This window comes from Phyllobates terribilis, unplaced genomic scaffold (assembly GCF_046119375.1).
Source record: "Phyllobates terribilis strain yellow unplaced genomic scaffold, ASM4611937v1 Scaffold_9__5_contigs__length_417890890, whole genome shotgun sequence".
In the NCBI taxonomy this organism is placed as follows: Eukaryota; Metazoa; Chordata; class Amphibia; order Anura; family Dendrobatidae; genus Phyllobates; species Phyllobates terribilis.
The window spans coordinates 371,043,480-371,066,872 of NW_027362769.1; the positions used below are offsets into that span (position 1 = coordinate 371,043,480).

General features: G+C 49.5%; 2 protein-coding genes across 2 annotated transcripts in view; both read right to left on the reverse strand.

The window, feature by feature from the left end:
- LOC141161410 (uncharacterized) overlaps window positions 1-3,777 on the reverse strand; it is a 100,522-nt gene extending 96,745 nt beyond the window's left edge. The window contains exon 1 of the mRNA XM_073646220.1: window positions 2,376-3,777. The gene's annotated coding sequence lies outside the window, so the exon portion shown is untranslated. The remainder of the gene's footprint in view (window positions 1-2,375) is intronic.
- A 6,726-nt stretch (window positions 3,778-10,503) lies between these two features.
- LOC141161411 (uncharacterized) overlaps window positions 10,504-23,393 on the reverse strand; it is a 122,594-nt gene continuing 109,704 nt past the window's right edge. Inside the window, exons 6-8 of the mRNA XM_073646221.1 lie at window positions 11,726-11,854; window positions 10,861-11,209; window positions 10,504-10,791 (exon numbers count right to left, since the gene is read on the reverse strand). Of these exons, the coding sequence (XP_073502322.1) occupies window positions 10,504-10,791; window positions 10,861-11,209; window positions 11,726-11,854 (766 nt within the window). The remainder of the gene's footprint in view (window positions 10,792-10,860; window positions 11,210-11,725; window positions 11,855-23,393) is intronic.

The following is a 23,393-nucleotide window of genomic DNA, read 5'->3' on the forward strand; positions in this document are numbered from 1 at the left end:
ATGTGCTCATTGAACACATGCGGCTTCACCGCATCCTATCCATTGCACTGGTAGAATTTCTCCACAAGAGAAATAGACATGCTGCGGTCTGTGAAGACGTGCCGCATGTCCGTTTCTGCGGGTAAGCATAGTTGGCATGGGATTTGTACAAATCCCATCCACTATGCTGTAACATCTGGCCGCTGCGGATTGCACGCAGCGCAAGTGTGCTGCGTCCAATCCGCAGCGTTTACTGATCATCTGCACATACCCCAATTCATTTTGCAGACGATCCAATAAACCACTATTTTTTAATAAGAACTATTGTGATATTTTCCTTGGGGTATCACATCTGGTAAAAAGTCCTGAATAAATATATATACAAGGAAGACATATACCGTATATACTCGAATATAAGTCAATGCACCAAATTTTACCACAAAAAAATGGGAAAACTTATTGACTCGAGTATAAGCCTAGGGTGGGAAATGCAGCAGCTACTGGTAAATTTCCCCACTCTGGTAAGAATGGCCCCCTCATCCCCAATCCTGGTATGCACGGCCCCCTCATCCCCAATCCTGGTATGCACGGCCCCCTCATCCCCAATCCTGGTATGCACGGCCCCCTCATCCCCAATCCTGGTATGTATGGCCCCCTCATCCCCAATCCGGATATGCACTGCCCCCTCATCCCCAATCCTGGTATGCACGGCCCCAGGATTGTGAGTGATCACGTGATGTGAGTGATCACGTGATGTGAGTGATCACGTGATGAAAGCTCAATCCGGCAATCAGAGCGAAATCCTAAGGGTATGTGCACACGCTGAGTATTTCATTGCAGAAATTAATGCACCATTTCTGCATCTCTTGGCAGGAAAACGCAGCCTTCAAAACATTGAGTTTTGCCGCGTTTTTTCAGTGCATTCAATGGGTGAAAAACGCAGACGAAAACGCACAAAAAATTGACATGCAGATTATTTTCTGCACTAAGGCTGTGTGCCCACTATGCATTTCCCAAGCGTTTATGCTGCGGAATTTCCGCAGCATAAACGCGTGGGAAACGCTTGGTAATCCGTCTCCCATGGTCCCCAATGACAAGCCGCAATGTCAGTGCCCATGCTGCGCTCAAAAATCCGCAGCATGTCCATTAATTTTGCGGACATGCAGCGTAATCGCCGCCATTGACTTGCATTGGAACGCTTGGATTCCGCATCACTGCATCTGTACATGCAGAATCCAAACGTTTCAATGTGTGGATGGTACCTGGGTGTGGAAGAGAGGAGACTCTCCTCCAGACCCAGGTACCATAAAACCTGTAAAAAAAAAAGGAATAAAATAAAAAATAAATAATATACTCACCTTCTGACTGTTTGTCTTCGCTTGCCGGCAGCTCGCGGTGGACGGAAGGACCTGTGCTGACGTCATAGTCATGAGACGGCAGGTCCTAGTGCAGTGTACCGCGATCTGCCGGCAGCCAGGACGGAGCGAAGCAAGACTCCGGGGGCCATCGGAAGGTAAGTATAGATTTTTTTTTTTACCATTCTTTTACAGTCACACTATATAAATCCATGCCGGTTGCATGGATTTATATAGTGTGACCAAGTTGACAAGCACTTTCCAAGTGATGCTAAATGCTTGGAAAGCGCTTGACACCCGCATGCAGAAATGCATGTGAAGAACACTTCACATCCGCATGTCCCTGGCAGGAAAAACGTATGTACAATCCGCATGTACAATCCGCACGTACAATCCGCATGCGTTTTTTCTGCCAGGGGAGATGCAGAAACGCTCAGGAAAAAATCCGGAGCATTTCTGCATCGTGGGCACATAGCCTTAGTCTGCAAGTCAAAAATACTCAACGTCAACATGACACTTCAGCTTTCTCGTTCACTTTGCTGGCATCACGTCTTGTCACAAATCCGCAACATGTGCACACAGCCTAAATGTGTATATCACACACCTTTAGGATTAGGCTGTCAATGTGCAGAAATACAAACAAGTAAATAACTCCTATATATGACTTCCATACACAATACACCCTATACATGACACAGATACATTATATATACACACATACTATGCAATTTGTACTGACTTAATGTATCTGGCTTCTCTCAATGCAATTCTATTGAGAGAAACCAAACACATCTAAGCACGAGACTGCACAGATATATAACACAGTGATCACTCTCTGAGTACAGATAATGTAGTAGATGTCTCCTGCAGTCCCATGTAACACCACAGGTAACACAATGATTATACACAGCAACAGAATAAAACCTAAGTGCAAATATACGAGCAACATGTTCACATAATTCTGCATCGTGCGGTCAAAAACCAAGAAAATAATAAATTTGATATCACAGATCACGATCCCACCGGCATTAGGAAATTTACCTCCTGTCTCTCTCTCTCACCTCCTGTCTCTCTTCCCTCCTGTCTCTCGCTCTCCCCTCCTGTCTCTCTCACCTCCTGTCTCTCTCTCTTCCCTCCTGTCTCTCTCTCTTCCCTGTGTCTCTCTCTTCCCTCCTGTCTCTCTCTCTTCCCTGTGTCTCTCTCACCTCCTGTCTCTCTTTCCTCCTCTCTCTCTTCCCTCCTGTCTCTCTCTTCCCTCCTGTCTCTCTCTCTCCCCTCCTGTCTCTCTCTCTCCCCTCCTGTCTCTCTCTTCCCTGCTGTCTCTCTTTCCTCCTCTCTCTCTTCCCTCCTGTCTCTCTCCCCTCCTGTCTCTCTCTTCCCTCCTGTCTCTCTCTCTCCCCTCCTGTCTCACTCTTCCCTCCAGTCTCACTCTTCCCTCCTGTCACTCTCTTCCCTCTTGTCTCTCTCTCCCCTCCTGTCTCTCTCTCTCCCCTCCTGTCTCTCTCTCTCCCCTCCTGTCTCTCTCTCTCCCCTCCTGTCTCTCTCTCTCCCCTCCTGTCTCACTCTTCCCTCCTGTCTCACTCTTCCCTCCTGTCTCACTCTTCCCTCCTGTCACTCTCTCTCCCCTCCTGTCTCTCTCTCTTCCCTCCTGTCTCTCTCTCTTCCCTGCTGTCTCTCTTTCCTCCTCTCTCTCTTCCCTCCTGTCTCTCTCTCTCCCCTCCTGTCTCTCTTCCCTCCTGTCTCTCTCTCTCCCCTCCTGTCTCACTCTTCCCTCCTGTCTCACTCTTCCCTCCTGTCACTCTCTTCCCTCCTGTCTCACTCTTCCCTCCTGTCACTCTCTTCCCTCTTGTCTCTCTCTCTCACCTCCTGTCTCTCTCTCTCCCCTCCTGTCTCCCTCTTTCCTCCTCTCTCTCTCTTCCCCGTCTCTCTCTTCCTTCCTGTCTCTCTCCCCTCCTGTCTCTCTCTTTCCCCTCCTGTCTCTCTCTTTCCCCTCCTGTCTCTCTCTTCCCCCCTGTCTCTCTCTCTCCCCTCCTGTCTCTCTCTTCCCTCCTGTCTCTCTCTTCCCTCTTGTCTCTCTCTCCCCTCCTGTCTCTCTCTCTCCCCTCCTGTCTCTCTCTCTCCCCTCCTGTCTCTCTCTCTCCCCTCCTGTCTCACTCTTCCCTCCTGTCACTCTCTTCCCTCTTGTCTCTCTCTCTCACCTCCTGTCTCTCTCTCTCCCCTCCTGTCTCCCTCTTTCCTCCTCTCTCTCTCTTCCCCGTCTCTCTCTTCCTTCCTGTCTCTCTCCCCTCCTGTCTCTCTCTTTCCCCTCCTGTCTCTCTATTCCCTCCTGTCTCACTCTTCCCTCCTGTCTCTCTCTTCCCTCTTGTCTCTCTCCCCTCCTGTCTATCTCTCACCTCCTGTCTCACTCTTCCCTGTCTCTCTCTCTTCCCCCCTGTCTCTCTCTCTTCCCCCCTGTCTCTCTCTCTCTTCCCTCCTGTCTCTCTCTCCCCCCTCCTGTCTCTCTCTTCCCTGTCTCTCTCTCTTCCCCCTGTCTCTCTCTTCCCTGTCTCTCTCTCTTCCCCCCTGTCTCTCTCTCCTCCTGTCTCTCTCTCTCCCCTCCTATCTCTCGCTCTCCCCTCCTGTCTCTCTCTTCCCTGTGTCTCTCTCACCTCCTGTCTCTCTCACTCCCCTCCTGTCTCTCTCTTCCCTCCTGTCTCTCGCTCTCCCCTCCTGTCTCTCTCTCTCCCCTCCTGTCTCTCTTTTTTCCCTGTGTCTCTCTCACCTCCTGTCTCTCTCTTCCCTCTTGTCTTTCTCCCCTCCTGTCTCTCTCTCTTCCCCCCTGTCTCTCTCTTCCCTGTGTCTCTCTCTCTCTTCCCTCCTGTCTCTCTCTCCCCCGTCTCTCTCTCTCTTCCCCCTGTCTCTCTCTTCCCTGTCTCTCTCTCTCTTCCCCCCTGTCTCTCTCTCTCACCTCCTGTCTCTCTCTCCTCCTGTCTCTCTCTCTCCCCTCCTATCTCTCGCTCTCCCCTCCTGTCTCTCTCTTCCCTGTGTCTCTCTCACCTCCTGTCTCTCTCTTCCCTCTTGTCTTTCTCCCCTCCTGTCTCTCTCTCTTCCCTGTGTCTCTCTCACCTCCTGTCTCTCTTCCCTCCTGTCTCTCTCTTCCCTCCTGTCTCTCTCCCCTCCTGTCTCTCTCTCTCCCCTCCTGTCTCTCTCTTCCCTGCTGTCTCTTTCCTCCTCTCTCTCTTCCCTCCTGTCTCTCTCGTTGCTTCTTTCTTTCCTTCTTCCTGGTCGCATCTGGCCCCGCCCCTCCCTGTAGCCCCGCCCCCACCATGTGACCCCCACAGGCTGATAGCTGCTCTCCTGTCTCCGCTGCTGACTGCAGACTGTGGTGAGTCCTTCTTCCCTGTGTCAGGACTGCAGCGCTGAGCGCTATCTCTCGGGGGGCTGCACAGCGCTGAGCGCCATCTCTCGGGGGGCTGCACAGCGCTGAGCGCCATCTCTCGGGGGGCTGCACAGCGCTGAGCGCCATCTCTCGGGGGGCTGCACAGCGCTGAGCGCTATCTCTCGGGGGTCCGCACAGCGCTGAGCGCTATCTCTGGGGGGGCTGCACAGCACTGAGCGCTATCTCTGGGGGGGCTGCACAGCGCTGAGCGCTATCTCGGGGGGCTGCACAGCACTGAGCGCTATCTCTCGGGGGTCCGCACAGCGCTGAGCGCTATCTCTGGGGGGGCTGCACAGCACTGAGCGCTATCTCTGGGGGGGCTGCACAGCGCTGAGCGCTATCTCTGGGGTCTGCACAGCGCTGAGCGCTATCTCTCTGGGGGCTGCACAGCGCTGAGCGCTATCTCTGGGGGGGGCTGCACAGCGCTGAGCGCTATCTCTCGGGCGGCAGCACAGCGCTGAGCGCCATGTCTCGGGGGGCTGCACAGCGCTGAGCGCCATGTCTCGTGGGGCTTCCAAGAACTGGTTAACGACATCTTCCGTGATCTTCTTTGCGTCTGCGTGGTGGTATACCTGGACAACATCTTAGTCTTCTCTCCGGATCTTCCCACACACCGGAGGGATGTTCGTCAGGTCCTGCTTAGGCTCAGGCAGAACCACCTCTATGCTAAATACGAGAAGTGCCTCTTCAAGCAGACCTCTCTTCCATTCCTGGGCTATGTTATCTCTCAGACAGGCTTGCGAATGGATCCCGAGAAACTCTCTGCTGTCCTAAAGTGGCCCCGTCCGGAGGGGTTGAAGGCGATTCAGCGATTCCTGGGCTTCGCCAATTACTATTGTCTCTTCATCCCACACTTCTCGTCCCGGACTGCTGCCATATCTGCGCTCACCCGTAAGGGGGCAAATCCCAAGGTATGGTCGCCCGAAGCTGAGGAGGCCTTCCTTTCCTTAAAGCAAGCCTTCTCCTCTGCCCCAGTACTGCACCGTCCGGACTGCAATAAACAATTCTACCTGGAGGTTGATGCTTCCTCCTCCGGAGCCGGAGCAGTGCTCACCCAAAAATCTTTTTCCGGGAGAATGGTAACCTGCGGCTTCTTCTCCAAAATCTTCTCCTCATCTGAGCGCAACTACTCCATAGGAGACCGAGAATTGCTAGCTGTCAAATTGGCTCTGGAGGAGTGGCGCTACCTGCTTGAAGGGGCTCTATACCCGGTGATCATCTATACGGATCACAATAACCTGGCATATCTCCAGAATGTCCAAAGACTCAATCCACGTCAGGCCCTGTGGTCTTTGTTCTTTGCCCGCTTCGACTTCATCCTACATTTCCGCCCGGCGGACAAGAATGTCAAAGCCGATGCCTTGTCCCGATCCTTCCTGTCCTCCGACCAAGAGGAGGAGCCTATGCACATCATCGACCCCTCCAAGGTGATGAATGTGTCCCCCTTGGAGGTGACTCGTCTTCCACCCGGTAAGACGTTTGTAGCGGTTCCTGACCGTGAGAGGGTTCTTCGCTGGGGTCATTCTTCTAAACTAGCTGGCCATGCTGGCCAAAAGAAGACCTTCCTGCTCATTACCCGGCATTACTGGTGGCCTACCCTGCGTAAGGATGTGGTAGACTTCGTCTCAGCTTGTTCATCTTGTGCCCGCAACAAAGTTCTCAGACATTTACCAGCCGGTCATCTCCTACCTCTTCCCATAACTGCTGCCCCGTGGCAACACATTGCTATGGACTTTATCACCGATCTCCGTTTCTGCCGGTTGTACAGTCATTTGGGCGGTCGCGGACCGCTTTTCTAAAATGGCCCACTTCATCCCTCTGCCTGGTCTCCCGTCGGCATCAGAGCTAGCTTAAGGACTTTTTTTCACCATATCTTTCATCTCCATGGCCTACCTCTCCACATCGTGTCGGATCGAGGGGTTCAGTTCACCTCACGCTTCTGGAGAGCTACCTGTAAGCTGCTGGATGTTACCCTGGATTTTTCCTCCGCTTACCACCCACAGTCCAATGGTCAGGTAGAGCGGATCAACCAGATCCTTACCAGCTACCTCCGGCACTTTGTCAATGCCCACCATACTGATTGGGTGGACCTCCTACCATGGGCCGAATTCTCTTATAACAATCATGAGAGCGAATCCACTTCCAAGTCCCCGTTCTTTATTGTCTATGGCCAACACCCCCGGATGCCGTTTCCCGTCTCCGCTTCTGTGGACAACCCTGCCGCGGAGTCTCTGGCCAGTGAATTCTCCACTATCTGGGAGAGTACTAGGTCCGCACTTCTTCAGTCCTCTGAGCGGATGAAGAGATTTGCTGACAAAAGACGTCTGGATCCGCCTCAATTCCGTCCGGGAGACAAGGTTTGGCTCTCCTCCAAACATGTGCGGCTTAAAATACCCTCCTACAAGCTGGGTCCTCTTTTCATCGGTCCATTTAAGGTCCTTAAACAGATCAGTCCAGTGGCCTACAAGTTGAAGCTTCCACCAACCTTACGCATTCCCAACTTCTTCCACGTATCTCTCCTCAAACCTGCTGTCTTTAACTCTTTCTCCAATAATTCAGGTACTCCTCCTGCTCCTGTTTCTGTTGAGGACGTTTTTGAGGTAGAGAATATTCTGGCCACTAAGAGGGTAAGAGGGAGAACCTTTTTTTCTGGTGGATTGGAAGGGGTTTGGCCCAGAGGAGAGAACTTGGGAACCCATGGAGAACATCCATGCCCCGCTTCTCCTTGAAAATTTTTTTGCCAGCCTAAAAAAGAGGGGGCGTAAAGTGTGGGGGGGTACTGTAGCATTGGCGTCTCTGCCTCCTGCCAGGCAGAGACGCCGTCCCTCTCACCTCACCGCTCCCCGCGCGGCGTCCTCCAGTTCTCCTCTTCCTGCAGCGGCCGGCGTGCGCTCCTTCCTGGGCACTGTGCTTAGGGCACGCGCTCCCTCTCTCTTAAAGGGGCCGCGCGCGCCGTCCTAAGGAGTCCCCGGCCAATTGCCGGAGGACCTCCCATATATAAGGCACCTCCTCCAAAATGGAGGTGCCCGAGCAAAAGTTGTTGCACAAGTATATTTACCTCTGCTTCAGCCCTCAGGTCCCGTTGCCAGCCTGACTACCAGTCCTGTCTGCCTGCTTGTCTACTCTCCAGCCCGACAGTCTGTCTCCGGTCATCCGCCAGTCTATCTATGGGCAAGTCCACCTGCTTACCAGGAAGCACCTGCCAGTTACCTGCCTGCTACCTGCCGTACCTGCTAACCCGCTCACCTGGGAGCGCTCGCCTGCTACCCGTCTGTTACCTGCTAGCCTACCTGGAGGCTCTGCCGTCACTTGCCGTGACCACCTGCCTGCTAGCCTAAAGACTTCAGCCTGCTTTTACCGTCACTTGCCGTGACCACCTGTTAGCCTACCTGGAGGCTCCTGCTGTCACTTGCTGTAACCACCTGCCTGGTAAACCTAGAGACTACCACTTGCTCTGCTGTCACGTCCCATGACCACCTGTAAGCTAACCAGAGACTTCTGCCTGCTTGATGTGTCCATCCGCCATACCGGTCAGTCCCAGCCACCTGACCCGTGGGAGCCACCTGCTCTCTTACAAGGTCGTCCCCAGAGTAGCACCTGGTCCCTCTGCCCGGATCCTCCCTGATCACGGAGTCGTTAGCCACCGTACGACCAGGGTCGGTTCGGGTTGATACTTAGTTACGCCCCTCTGGGTCCCTCCTTGCACATCGGCACAGAGGTTCCACCACCCGGACCCGTAACAATAGCTAGACGAAGAGGTCGAGTTGAGGGATGGCTTCTTTAGGATAGGTACAAACAAAAAAAAACTGACCGTCACTTCCAAAACAAGATATAGGTGTGTGCAGCTGCTTACTAGGAGCAGCCATCTCCATATAAAACTAACAAATAAAGTAGCACTCTGCAACACAGAGGCTGGAGGCTACCATGTACACATGAATTGGCCAATTTATGTGCTAAGATTTCTCAATTATTTCTATTTTCTAGAGCAGCAATGCAATTCAAATTTCATATATTTCATGTTTGCATACTTAGCGTTGCAGAGTGCTACTTTATTTGTTAGTTCTTTAGGATAGGTGTCATCGTGGCATGTTTGGAAGCAGAAAGGAAGATACCAGAAGTTAGCGATAGGTTGAAGAGGTGGGTTAGGACTGGGATATGAGTAGTGGTGGGTTTGAAGAGGAGGTGGGATGGAGTCGAGTGCTCAAGTGGTGAGGTGCGATTTGGAGAGGAGATGAGTAAACTCTCCTTCAATGATGATGGCGAGGAAGGTTATGGGCAATGGTCTTATACGTAAGGGTTGTGGTGAATGGGCAGTAAAGACTTGCCTTGTTTGGTCGATTTTATTTTTGAACTGTGCGACAAAGTCTTCTGCAGAGATGTTAGAGGTCGAAGCGGCAATGGAGGGAGTTAAGTGTTGAATAACTGTTTGGGGTTGTAGGATAAAGAACATACGGGGGTTGTGAAGTAGAGGTGTTTATTAGAGGTAAGGGCCAACTTGAATATAAAAGTTGCTGTTTTGAATGAGCTGAAGTCTTCTTGCAAGTGCGTTTTCTTCCAGCACCACTCCTTAACTCTAGACACTTGCCAAATCTTTTTAGTGAGGTTATTGTACCAGAGTTGTCTATTGATTTGTCTCACTCTGCCATGTACGAGAGGGGCGACCGAGTCCGTCGCAGATGCGAGTGTGGTGTTGTAGAATATGGTGGCACTGTCTTTGTCGTGAAATTAAAATATGAAGGACAGAGGGAGAATAGAGTCAGAGTGTGTGAATGTCTAGGTGTCTGAGCTTTCTGCAGAGGGCACTAGCTACTGGACATGGGGAGCCGGTGAGGAGGACAGGGATGAGCTCAAAGGTAGTAAGATAGGGGAAGAGCTAAAGTTGTTATAGGTTTCATAAAATGTTGAGATAAGGTCTACAGCCCCCCCAAACAAAGTATGATGGTGGCCACCAAGGCCCACTCGCACAGTATGATCGTGACCCCCACACAATTGATGGTGGTACCCATAGTCCCGTCCCCCCCCACAAGGTATGACTGTAGCCCCTACAGTTCCTCTACACACAATATGATGGCCCCCCTACTGCATGAAATTTGCACCCACAGCCCCCCCCCCCACATTCATAACCCTACAATTTTTCATTCCAATAATTCAGTTTTGCATTATTTCTTATGAAGTTCCTGATGGGTTAACAAACTTAATGAAAGCAGTCTTGTAAACTTTTTTGGGGTGTTGCTGTTAAAAAGACATCCCTTCAGGGGAAATTCCAAAACATAGGACCCTCAAAGTCACTTCAAAACTAAATAGGTCCCTAAAAATTAAGTTTTATAAATTGCTCAAAAATAATGAAAACTTTTTATTAAACTTTTAACTCTTCTGAGAAAATAGGATATTTGAAGAATTATGGTGATATTTTTATAAAAGAGAAGGTAAATGTTACATAGAAACTTTTTTTTGTGTAGTATAACTGTTTGCTTTATGGGTATAACCAAAGTTTGAATACTGCAAATTTTTTTTGTCAAATTTCTAAAATTGTAATTAATAAAAGCAAAACATTGATTGTATTTTATGTAAATAATAAATGTAAATGTGTCAGGAAAAAAAACACTCAGGTAACTGGGGTAAGTTGAAAAATTCCATTGTTATTACCACAATAAAGTGACATTTACTAAGAGGTTAAAATTGCTTATTCCAGGTGTGACTTCTCTGATGTCTAACAAGTTGTAATTTTGTAGTAAAACATGTCTCACATCCTCAACATGAGAATGGCTTCTCTCCTGTGTGAATGCTCTCATGTGTAACAAGATAAGATTTCTTAGTAAAACATTTCCCACATTCTGAACATAAAAATGGCTTCTCTTCAGTGTGACATCTTTCATGTTCATCAACATTTGATCTCTGAGCAAAACATTTCCCACATTGTGAGCAAGAAAATGGTTTCTCTCCTGTGTGAACTCTCTCATGTATAATACGATGAGATTTATTATAAAAACATTTCCCACTTACTGAACATGGAAATGGCTTCACTCCTGTGTGATGTCTCTCATGTGTAACAAGAATTGATTTATCTGTAAAACATTTCCCACACACTGAACATGAAAATGGCTTCACTCCTGTGTGAATTCTCTCCTGTATAATAAGTTGTGATTTCTTAGTAAAACAGTTCCCACATTCAGAGCATGAATATGGCTTCACTTCTGTGTGATTTCTCTGATGTGTAACGAGATTTGATTTATATGTAAAACATTTCTCACATTCTGAACATGCAAATGGCTTCTCTCCTGTGTGTGTTCTCTGATGTATAACAAGAGTTGATTTTTCTGTAAAACATTTCCCACATTCTGAACATGAGAATGGCTTCTCTCCTGTGTGAAGTCTCTCATGTGCAACAAGTGTTGATTTCTGAGCAAAACATTTCCCACATTCTAAGCAAGAAAATTGTTTCACTCCTGTGTGCATTCTCCAATGTTTAGCAAATTTGATTTATCTGTGAAACATTTCTCACATTCTGAACATGAAATTGGCTTCTTTTCTATGAGTGCAGTTTTATTTTCCACACTTCTTTTATTTTGCCTAACAGTCTGTGATGTATTAAGAGATAGTTCTTTGCTATGAAGGGCCGAGGGTATATCTGAGATGTGGCCATGCTCCTCATATGTTTCTTGTTTGAAGCTACCATCTTCTGCTTTAAAATATATATATAGTCATCTGCCAAAAATAAAAGTGATTTGATTTTTTAACAAAATAACCTTAAAAATCCTATTCATCTAAATACAAAAATTACAAATTTACGAAAAAATTAAAAATTTCACACAAATTGTAGCAACGCTTTATTAATAACTTACTAAAGTGTCATTTACATGATGTGATGATGGCACAACTGGAAGAAAGCGGCTACAGAGAAAATATAACTTCATTTTCTCCCAGTAGCCGCTCTTCCAATAAAACAGCGTAACATGATTTAAATACTATTTACCTGCAAATTACCACTATATCTTTACGAAGGCAGATAATGGCCTGTATCGAGCACTGATTAATGATATGGGAGCATGTTTCTTCTCGCTCTCCATAGAGAACAGATAAATACTTGGTCGAATGTTCATCTCTACAGAGGATTCAGGAGAGATATCACACAGCAGACTCGGATATAATTGTGTGTCTACACCAGTGTTTCCCAAACTCCAGTCCTTACGGCCCTCCACAGATTAGGTAATCAGGATTTCCTTAGTATTGCACAGGTGAGAGAGCTGGTGGAAATTTATGATGCCTTGATAGTAATTAAATCACCTGTGAAATACCAAGGAAATCCTGAAAATATGATCTGTTGGGGGCCATGAGGACTGGAGTTTGGGAAACACTGGTCTACACTAACATCACTAATTATATGTCTGTGGCCTGGACTGTTCTTGAATAATGAAGAATAATTGGGTTCCATATATTGCATACCCCGATGTGTGCTGTGGAACTTTTGTCTATTGCTCAGCGACTACCTCACCAACCGATGCCGACATCGCCACCTCCTATATCATCAGTGCTGCCCTCAGTCAGTATAGCGGAGCCTAGTGATGGAAGCAGGGGTGGCTGGCGCAGGGTCCAGTGATTTCCTTCATTATTTTGTCTTCACATTTTGGATGCCCTAACATTTATTTTTCCATTATAAAATAATTGTTTTGCTTGGAAATTTTGTATTTTTGGGGTACATATTTTTTTATAGTGGGGTTGGAAGCAATTTTGCAATTTGTTTTCTTTTTTCTTTATAGGGTTCACTTGGGATATAAATCTGATGTTAGAGGAGTAGTCCATCCCTTTTTTATATTTACATGCAGCTCAGTAAGGTCTAAACCAGTGTTTCCCAAACTCCAGTCTTCACGGCCCTATAAAAGGCTGTCGAGGGCCTGCAACAATGTGTAACTCAAGCTCACGAATAACCACCCCAAACTGCCACCACTAAGGTTTGTGATAATACCGATATAGTCCCGTGTATAAAGAAAGGTCACATGCAGCAGATCATAAAGACCCTAAAATGAGAAGCATGACTAAGAGCATACATAAATGCAAAAGTGAACAACTTTAGTGAAAAATGGATAAAAACATACAGTATAAGGGAACCATACAAGAACCACAGAAAAGGAAAAATGAGCAGGGTGGTTAGAGGCCTCAAAGGATGGCACAATGCGGATGGACATGAAGGAATGAGGAGTAGATGAATGAAGTCTAGAATAATAAAAAGAATGCGCAATAGTCAAAGGTGAAAGATACCAGTAATAATAAGGTACAGGTATATACAGTATATAGTGGTGCCAGCTATAATCAATAGGCATAAATGAAGATAGTAATGGTAGACATCTAACATATATAAAGTGGTAACTGGAATCACACACAGCAGAGAAAAGAACCCGAAATATAATTTAATTTAAGCTATGTTACAGCATGGTCCCAACCAAAGTAAAAGGGAACGCTAAGTGCCCGGCCAACTCGACAAGTGTTTCACACAGCGTGCTTCATCAGGGGTAGGTATATACAATGAATGCATGTCCTTTTATACATAGTTAAACCAATAGGATTAAAACTTACATCATAGGAGCTGTAACGGGTCTGGGAGGCGGAACCTCTGAGCTACTATACAAGGGGGCGGTCCTTGTAAGGGAGCGGGTGGCGACCAGGCAGGCAGTCACAGCAGGTGACCGGGACAGTCTCTGGAAGAACGGGCAGGAGATCACGACAAGTGACTGGAGCAGTCTCTGGGTGAACGGGCAGATGGTCACGGCAAGTGACCGGGACAGTCTCTGGAAGAACGGGCAGGAGATCACGGCAAGTGACTGGGGCAGTCTCTGGGTGAACGGGCAGATGATCACGGCAAGTGACCGGGACAGTCTCTGGAAGAACGGGCAGATGGTCACGGCAAGTGACCGGGGCAGTCTCTGGGTAAAGGGTTGGTACGACCTGTGGCGGCTGATGGTAGACTTGAGCTCCCAGGTGAGCAGGCGAGAGTCTCTGGATAAACGGGTGGTCACAGCATGTGACGGCGGAGCCTCCAGGAAGACCAACAGACAGGCGGCAGAAGAGCGCTCCCAGATGAGCGGGCGAGAGTCTCTGGATAAGCGGGTGGTCACAGCACGTGACGGCAGGGCCTCCAGGTAGGCTAACGGACAGGCAGCAGATGAGCGCTCCCAGGTGAGCGGACAGGAGTCACTGGACAGGCAGGTGGTCACAGCACGTGACGGCGGAGCCTCCAGGTAGGCTAGCAGGCAGGTAGCAGGTGTGCGCTCCCAGGTGAGCGGGCAAGCTGGTCCATAGACAGACTGACAGGAGTTGTAAGGCAGACCGTCGGACCTCAGGCTAGCAGGCAGGTAGCGGAATATCAGGCAGGAATAAGACAGCAGGCTGGCAGGAATCTGGCAGGTATCTGGCAGGTAACTGGCAACGGGACCTGAGGGCTGAAGCAGAGTAGTGAACAGTGCAACAACATTGCTCGGGCACCTCCATTTTGGAGGAGGTGCCTTATATATGGTGAAGTCCTCCGGCCATTGGCCGGGGACTCCTTAGGACGGCGCGCGCGGCCCCTTTAAGAGGGAGGGAGAGCGCACGCGCGCGACCTAAGCACAGTGGCCGGGAAGGAGCGCGCGCTGCCAGCAGAGCGGGAGGAGGACGCCGGGCACGGAGCAGGGAGGTGAGGGGAACAGCGTCCCTGCCTAGCAGAGGGCAGGGACGCCGGCGCTACAGTACCCCCCCCCTTTAGGCCCCCCCTTTTTTAGGCCAGACAGAAATTTAGCAAGGATAAGAGGGGCATGGATGTTCTCCCGGGGCTCCCACGTTCTCTCCTCAGGACCAAACCCCTTCCAATCTACCAGAAAAAAGGTCTTTCCTCTTACCCTTTTGGTGGCAAGAATGTTCTCTACCTCAAACTCGTCCTCAGCAGAAACCGGAGCAGGAGGCGTACCTGTAGACTTGGAAAAAGAGTTAAGTACCACAGGTTTGAGGAGAGATACATGGAAGGAGTTAGGGATCCGTAAGTTGGCCGGGAGTTTCAATTTATAGGCCACCGGGTTGATCTGACTGATGACCTCCAGGGGGCCGATGAACCGAGGCCCTAACTTGTAAGAAGGTATCTTGAGTCGGACATATTTAGATGAGAGCCAGACTTTATCTCCGGGACGAAATTGTGGAGGATCCAGGCGTTTTTTGTCAGCGTGTCTTTTCATCCGTTCGGACGACTGAAGGAGTGCGGATCGGGTACTCTCCCAAATGGAGGAAAATTTGCTAACAAGAGATTCCGCAGCCGGGTTGTCCACAGAGGTGGAGACAGGAAAAGGAATCCGAGGATGCTGACCGAAGACTACAAAAAACGGGGATTTGGAGGAGGATTCGCTCTCGTGATTATTATAAGAGAACTCGGCCCATGGTAGGAGATCCACCCAGTCAGAATGATGGGCATTAACGAAGTGTCGGAGGTAACTGGTCAGGTTCTGATTGATCCGCTCCACTTGACCATTGGACTGTGGGTGGTAAGCGGAAGAGAAGTCCAGGGTGACATCTAGCAGTTTACAAGTGGCTCTCCAGAAGCGTGAGGTGAACTGTACCCCACGATCCGACACGATGTGGAGGGGCAGGCCATGAAGACGAAAGATGTGATGAATAAAGTCTTTAGCTAGCTCGGGTGCAGACGGGAGGCCTGGCAGGGGAACGAAATGAGCCATCTTGGAGAAGCGGTCAGCGACCACCCAAATGACCGTACAACCGGCAGAGACTGGGAGGTCTGTTATAAAGTCCATTGCTATATGCTGCCAGGGGGCAGCAGGTACTGGGAGCGGAAGGAGGCGACCGGCTGGCAGATGTCTCGGAACCTTGTTGCGGGCGCAGGACACACAGGCAGAAACAAAGTCTATTACGTCCTTGTGCAGGGTAGGCCACCAGTAGTGCCGGGTAATAAGCTGGAGGGTCTTTTTCTGACCGGCATGGCCAGCTAGTTTAGACGAGTGACCCCAGTGAAGGATCTTCTCCCGATCAGGTACTGATACGAACGTCTTTCCGGGAGGGAGACGATTTAGACTCACGGGAGCCACCTGCATTACTCTGGCGGGATCGATGATGTGTTTTGGATCTTCCTCGAGATCAGACACCAGAAAGGATCGAGACAAGGCGTCCGCCTTGATGTTTTTGTCAGCCGGGCGAAAATGAAGAACAAAATCAAAGCGAGCAAAAAACAAGGACCACCGGGCTTGGCGCGGGTTAAGTCTCTGGGCATGCTGGAGGTAAGCCAAGTTCTTGTGGTCAGTGTAAATTATTACCGGGTGAAGAGCCCCCTCGAGCAGGTAACGCCACTCCTCCAATGCCAGTTTGATGGCCAATAACTCTCGGTCTCCTATGGAATAATTGCGTTCAGAGGAGGAGAAGAGTTTAGAGAAGAAGCCGCAAGTTACCATCCTCCCGGAAGATGATTTTTGAGTAAGTACCGCTCCGGCTCCAGAGGAGGAGGCGTCAACTTCCAGGAAGAACTGCTTGTTGCCGTCCGGGCGATGCAGCACCGGGGTGGAAGAGAAGGCCTGTTTTAAGGAAAGAAAGGCCTCCTCTGCTTCGGGCGGCCACTCTTTGGGATTAGTACCCTTACGGGTGAGCGCGGAAATTGGGGCAGTCCGGGAAGAGAAGTGTGGTATGAAGAGGCGGTAGTAGTTGGCGAAGCCCAGGAACCGCTGAATGGCCTTCAACCCCTCCGGTCGAGGCCATTTCTCGATGGCAGACAGTTTCTCTGGATCCATTCGTAGGCCGGTCTGAGAAATAATGTAGCCCAAAAACGGAAGCGAGGTCTGCTCAAAGAGGCACTTCTCGTATTTAGCGAAGAGGTGATTCTGCCTGAGCCTGAGCAGGACCTGACGAACGTCCCTCCGGTGAGTCTGGAGATCCGGAGAGAAGACCAAGATGTCGTCCAGGTACACCACTACGCAGGAGTAGAGAAGGTCCCGGAAGATGTCATTGACCAACTCTTGAAAGACGGCAGGAGCGTTACAAAGACCGAAGGGCATTACCAGATATTCATAGTGGCCGTCCCGGGTGTTGAATGCCGTCTTCCATTCATCCCCCTGACGGATACGAACCAGGTTGTACGCCCCACGGAGGTCCAGTTTGGTGAAGATTCTAGCCCCTCTCAGACGATCAAATAACTCCGGAATGAGCGGAAGGGGGTACTTATTCTTCACCGTGATCTGGTTAAGGCCTCTATAGTCTATACAGGGACGGAGAGAGCCGTCCTTCTTTTTTACGAAGAAGAAGCCTGCTCCCGCCGGGGAGGTAGATTTCCGGATGAATCCCCTGGCCAGATTCTCCTCAATATATTCGGACATCGACCGGGTCTCAGCAGCGGATAATGGATAAATACGCCCACGGGGAGGAGTAGTACCGGGTAACAAGTCGATAGGGCAGTCGTATGGTCTATGAGGGGGTAGTGTCTCTGCTTCCTTTTTATTAAAGACATCAGCATAAGACCAATAAGGAATCGGAAGTCCAGGTAGATTAGCTGGGGTAGGAGAAGGACGGACGGGATGGACGGAAACCAGACAGGTCTTATGGCAGTCCTGTCCCCAGCGAAGGACTTCTCCGGTCTGCCAGTCAAGCACGGGTGCATGTCTCTGGAGCCAAGGTAGACCTAGCAGGAGGGCGTGAGAGAGTCCAGGCAGAACATGAAAGGAGATACTCTCAGAATGCAGCATTCCCACCTGCAGAGTAATGGATTCGGTGATGAGTTGGATGGGGCGTGGTAAGAGACCCCCATCCACGGCAGCAACAGACAAGGGTACAGCCAGAGGTTTGGTGGGGATGCGGTATTTCTCTACCAGGGACTGTGAAATAAGATTCCCGGCTGCTCCAGAGTCCAGTTGGGCTAGTTCGAAATAACGGTTCTCCCCGCAGACGATGGAAACTGACAGCAGCAGAGATGGAGAGGATTTATTCTTGTCTAGGTCGACCTCTCTGAGCGAACCTAGACACAGGCGTTTCCCGACCTCTCTGGGCAGGCACGGATCCGGTGCTCCTTACTGCCACAGTAGAAGCAGCTCCCCTCGGCACGGCGTAAGTCCTGACGGGTTTTGACCATCTTGGTCTGGTCGACCTGCATAGGCTCAGGAGAGTGTACCTGGGGAGAGACGGAGGGAGTGACGGGTTTCTGAAAAGTAGGGGCTAGACGTGGAAACCTCCTCTCACGGGTGACCTCTTTGGCACGCTCCTGGAACCGTAGGTCAATCCGGGTGGCAAGAGTTATTAGGTCATCGAGAGTGGTAGGAACGTCCCGACCGGCAAGTTCATCTTTAATACGGCCGGACAGACCCTCCCAGAAGACGGATACCAGAGCGTCGTTATCCCAGGCCAGCTCCGAGGCAAGGGTACGGAACCGTATGGCATATTGGCCCACGGTGAGACTTCCCTGACGGAGGCGTAGCAGAGATGATGCGGATGAGGTCTTCCGTCCGGGTTCGTCGAAGACTTTCCGGAAAGCCGTGAGGAAGGCAGGCAAGTCGGACACCAGGGGGTCTCCTCTCTCCCATAGAGGATTTAGCCAGGCCAGGGCCTCCCCGGTGAGATGGGACATGATGAAGGCAATTTTGGCCCGGTCGGAGTTAAACTGGTGGGACAATAGTTCAAAGTGCAGGGTGCACTGATTAATGAAGCCCCGAGCCTGGGCGGAGTCGCCTCCGAAGCGAGGAGGTGCAGAAAGCCGGGGTCCGGGGTAGGATACCATGGTATTGGTGGGCAGCGGAGCTGCCGGGTTGCGAGTCATGGCACTGGCGGTGGTTGCTGGTGGAGCAGTCAGAGTGTCCAGGCGAGAATTGACATTCCGCAGGTGACCCAGGATGGACTCCTGTTGGGACCTCTGACGGGACAGTTCATGACAGAGGTCCGAGAGCGAGGGAGCTTGGGTGCCACCGGGTTCTGTGGCCCGAGCAAACTGTAACGGGTCTGGGAGGCGGAACCTCTGAGCTACTATACAAGGGGGCGGTCCTTGTAAGGGAGCGGGTGGCGACCAGGCAGGCAGTCACAGCAGGTGACCGGGACAGTCTCTGGAAGAACGGGCAGGAGATCACGACAAGTGACTGGGGCAGTCTCTGGGTGAACGGGCAGATGGTCACGGCAAGTGACCGGGACAGTCTCTGGAAGAACGGGCAGGAGATCACGGCAAGTGACTGGGGCAGTCTCTGGGTGAACGGGCAGATGATCACGGCAAGTGACCGGGACAGTCTCTGGAAGAACGGGCAGATGGTCACGGCAAGTGACCGGGGCAGTCTCTGGGTAAAGGGTTGGTACGACCTGTGGCGGCTGATGGTAGACTTGAGCTCCCAGGTGAGCAGGCGAGAGTCTCTGGATAAACGGGTGGTCACAGCATGTGACGGCGGAGCCTCCAGGAAGACCAACAGACAGGCGGCAGAAGAGCGCTCCCAGATGAGCGGGCGAGAGTCTCTGGATAAGCGGGTGGTCACAGCACGTGACGGCAGGGCCTCCAGGTAGGCTAACGGACAGGCAGCAGATGAGCGCTCCCAGGTGAGCGGACAGGAGTCACTGGACAGGCAGGTGGTCACAGCACGTGACGGCGGAGCCTCCAGGTAGGCTAGCAGGCAGGTAGCAGATGTGCGCTCCCAGGTGAGCGGGCAAGCTGGTCCATAGACAGACTGACAGGAGTTGTAAGGCAGACCGTCGGACCTCAGGCTAGCAGGCAGGTAGCGGAATATCAGGCAGGAATAAGACAGCAGGCTGGCAGGAATCTGGCAGGTAACTGGCAACGGGACCTGAGGGCTGAAGCAGAGTAGTGAACAGTGCAACAACATTGCTCGGGCACCTCCATTTTGGAGGAGGTGCCTTATATATGGTGAAGTCCTCCGGCCATTGGCCGGGGACTCCTTAGGACGGCGCGCGCGGCCCCTTTAAGAGGGAGGGAGAGCGCGCGCGCGCCCTAAGCACAGTGGCCGGGAAGGAGCGCGCGCTGCCAGCAGAGCGGGAGGAGGACGCCGGGCACGGAGCAGGGAGGTGAGGGGAACAGCGACCTGCCTAGCAGAGGGCAGGGACGCCGGAGCTACAGGAGCGCTCTATAATAAAACGTGTCCAAGATGGTGCTGGATGCCAGAAGATGGTTCTACTAGTGGTCACATGTCTACATCAGGTCACCATGTGGTCACTAGTTGAATGACCAGGAAGGGGCGTGAACGAGGAGTCCGGTCACATGTGATCATGGGATGCAGCATAAGGCTGATTGATGTCACTGCATAAATTATCGGAGAGAAGGTGCGGCTCAGCACAGTGACGCCCAGCCAGAGCGTCATGTGATAGACAAAGCTCATCACAACCGTAGATAAAAAATGGACTACAGTCCTAAATAATACCAGCAGGGGGCGTCCGTTATATTAGTAAAATAATGAAGCAAAGTGCATGACACAAACAATGATAAACCCACAAAGGGGTGATGAAAGGGAGTGGGAAAAATGCTTGAATGGATGAAAGAAAGGGAAGTGTGAACAAAGGTGCAGTAAGAAAAAAATAAATATAAATATGAAAATAATAAAAAAGAAAAGATGAATTTGAAAAAAATGAAAATAAAGAAGAAAATGTATTAAAAAATGTGTAGATAAGTAGGTAAAAAATAAGAATATGAATGGTTACAAATAAAGAAGGATATATATTGAAATGATAAAAAATAAAACAAGGAAAATAATACGTATGTGTGATAAAAGTGCAAAAAAGTAAAGAAAATACAGACAGCTGTTATGTAGTTCAGCATAAAAGGTGTGAATACATGTACAGTATATACACACACATATATATATACATAAAAGGAAAGTCGCAAACAGACAAGCCCACATGAAAGGAGCATAACTGTTACGTTCATTCAGTCTATGGGGTGTCAGGGTGTTGAGTTTGACAATCTACATACAGTAGTTTCTTTTTCGGCCAAAGCTTCCTTTTAATTGCCGCCCCTTGGTCCAATGAGGACACAATTTCTGACATTAAATTTCAACATTGAGCCATCACAGTTGTGAAACATCTTAAAATGGTGAAGCATGGTCTTAAGGGTCGACATATCGTTTCATCCCAAGCGGCTTAAATATCTAATATATGCTCCCAGATGCGTCTTCTGAACTCCCAGGTAGTTAGGCCTAGATACATAAGGTCGCATGGACATGTAACCTGGTATATTATACATGTAGCGTCGGGTTGGCTGGGCACTTGGAGTCCCCGTATCATTATTACAGGTATCATTCACCTTCTTTTTCTCTATTCTTCATTCATCTACTCCTTATTCCTTCATGCCCATCTGCATTGTGCCATCCTTGGGGCATCTAACTGCAATGCTCATTTTTCCTTTTGTCTGGTTCTTAACCTTGTATGGATTCCTTGTACGGTATTTTTTATATGATTTTATAAATTTTTCAATAAAGTTGTTCACTTTTGCATTTATGTATGGTCTTAGTCATGCTTCTCACATTGGGGTCTTTGCCACTTAGGTTTGGTTAAAGAACCAGCACTCTTCAGAAGCCTTCCGTGACCCCCTCACTTCTCCACATAACAAGGTTTAGCACATGCATTTGTTTCAGAAGAGAAGACAGAACGTATTACATGGAGTCTAATATAATGAGAACAGCCCCAATGCTTAATAAATACAATATAAAAGTAGATAAATGACATTCAGTAAAAAGTTGCAAATAAGTTTCTTAAAATAAAAAGGAAACAAACTAGAAATCTAACCCTCACATTTTGTGTAAAGTATCCAGAGCCCGGGGGAGACTGAAACCGGGAGAAGGCTTCAATTTGATTGACGTCAAGAACTGACCAAAGTCTTACACACATTCTTAAGACCTGGTCTTTTGTTGCTCCTCCGCCATTCTGTGATGTCGCCTCCTGGTTGGGATCAGACTAATTGCATTTTAAGGCTTTTTATGTTGAAGTGATCCCAACACCTCTGAAATGTGATGTGTAACCTCAAAGAAATGCAATTGCCAGATCCATTGTGAAAATAACAAAGGCCCATGCACAGGGGAGGGCGGATTAAAGGGGTTTTCCACTACTAGGACAACCCCTTCTTGATCTAAATGTTTGGCACCGATAAAATAATAAAGCTTATATTCATCTCCAGTGACGGCGATTTTCCAGCGGTGTCGGCACTTGCGGTCCCAGGTCTCCCGTGCTGTTGTTGTGACATGTGACCCCTGCGCCCAATCAGCCCCGGCGTCACTGTCTCCGCCTTCTGTCGAATTGAACATGGAACGGAAGTCCGGGCTGCATCTGCTCTGTGACTTCCTCTTCATGTTCGATTTATCTGAAGGCAGGGCCAGTGACGTCAGGGCTGATTGGGCTCCGGGGGCACAGCTACCGCACGGGAGCCCCGGGACCGCGAGTGCTGACACCACGGGAATGGCCCCGGCACGCACGGGAGCTGAATATAAGCTTTTTTTATTTCATCGGGCAAAACGTGGGGTATGAGAAGGGGTTGTTCATTTAGTGAACAACTTCTTTAAGAGTAGCCAGTGCCTGGGGCTGTTTAGAGGGTATTGAGCCCTAGAGCATCCGATGTATCACATGACATGTCACATGATTCCCTTTGACAGATCATGTGATAACACCTGTGTGTTAATCACATGACATATGATGCACATCTGCAGAAGCAAAAATGACAGAGAAAGCATTTTTTCTCCGTATGCATAGCACTATACACAAGAGAGGATACTATGTAATAACGGAACGGCGCTATATATATAAAAAGAGGACTCTATATAATATAGGACGGCACTATACATACAAGGGAATGCTATATAATAAGGGACATCGCTATATATAACAACAGGGAATGCTATATAATATGGGACGGATCACTCAGTGCGCATCGTTTAACCCGTTTCCGAGCTTGTCAGTAATAGTACGTAGCTGCGCCCTGGGCCTATAGGGCCAGCTATGTACTATTGCGTGCGATCTTTAATGCGGTCCTGCGCGCAGAGGTGCCGAGTGTGTTCCAAAAGGGGAATACGCAAGGACACCACTTACCAATGCGACACCTGCCCCGACAAACCTGGCCTGTGCATGAAAGAATGCTTCAAAAGGTACCATACTTCTATGCACTACTAAATTAATTTCTGATGTATGACAACCTGACGAACACTACACAGCTGACGTAGTGTTCGTCAGGCTGTCATACGTCAGTTGTGTAGTGTTCGTCAGGTTGTCCTACACAACTGGCGTATAACACTACATTATAAAATTCACAAATCGGGTATCAGTTCCAAAAAGGGGGGGCACTTATTGGGCATTTCCACTGTTTAGGTACATCAGGGGCTCTGAGAACGTGACATGACGCCCGCAGACCATTCCATCAAAGTCTGCATTCCAAAGCGTCACTCCTTCCCTTCCGAGCCCTGACGTGCGCCCAAACAGTAGTTTTCTCCAACACATGGGGTATCAGCGTACTCAGGAGGAATTGGACAACATATTTTGAGGTCCACTTTCTCCTGTTACCCTTGTGAAAATATTTTTTTTGTACATTTTTGTGGAAAAAATGTGTTTTTTTTATTTTCACAAGTCAATGTTATAATTTTCTGTGAAGCACCTGGGTGTTCAAAGTGCTCACAACACATCTATATAAATTCAATGAGGGTCTAGTTTCCAAAATGGGGTCA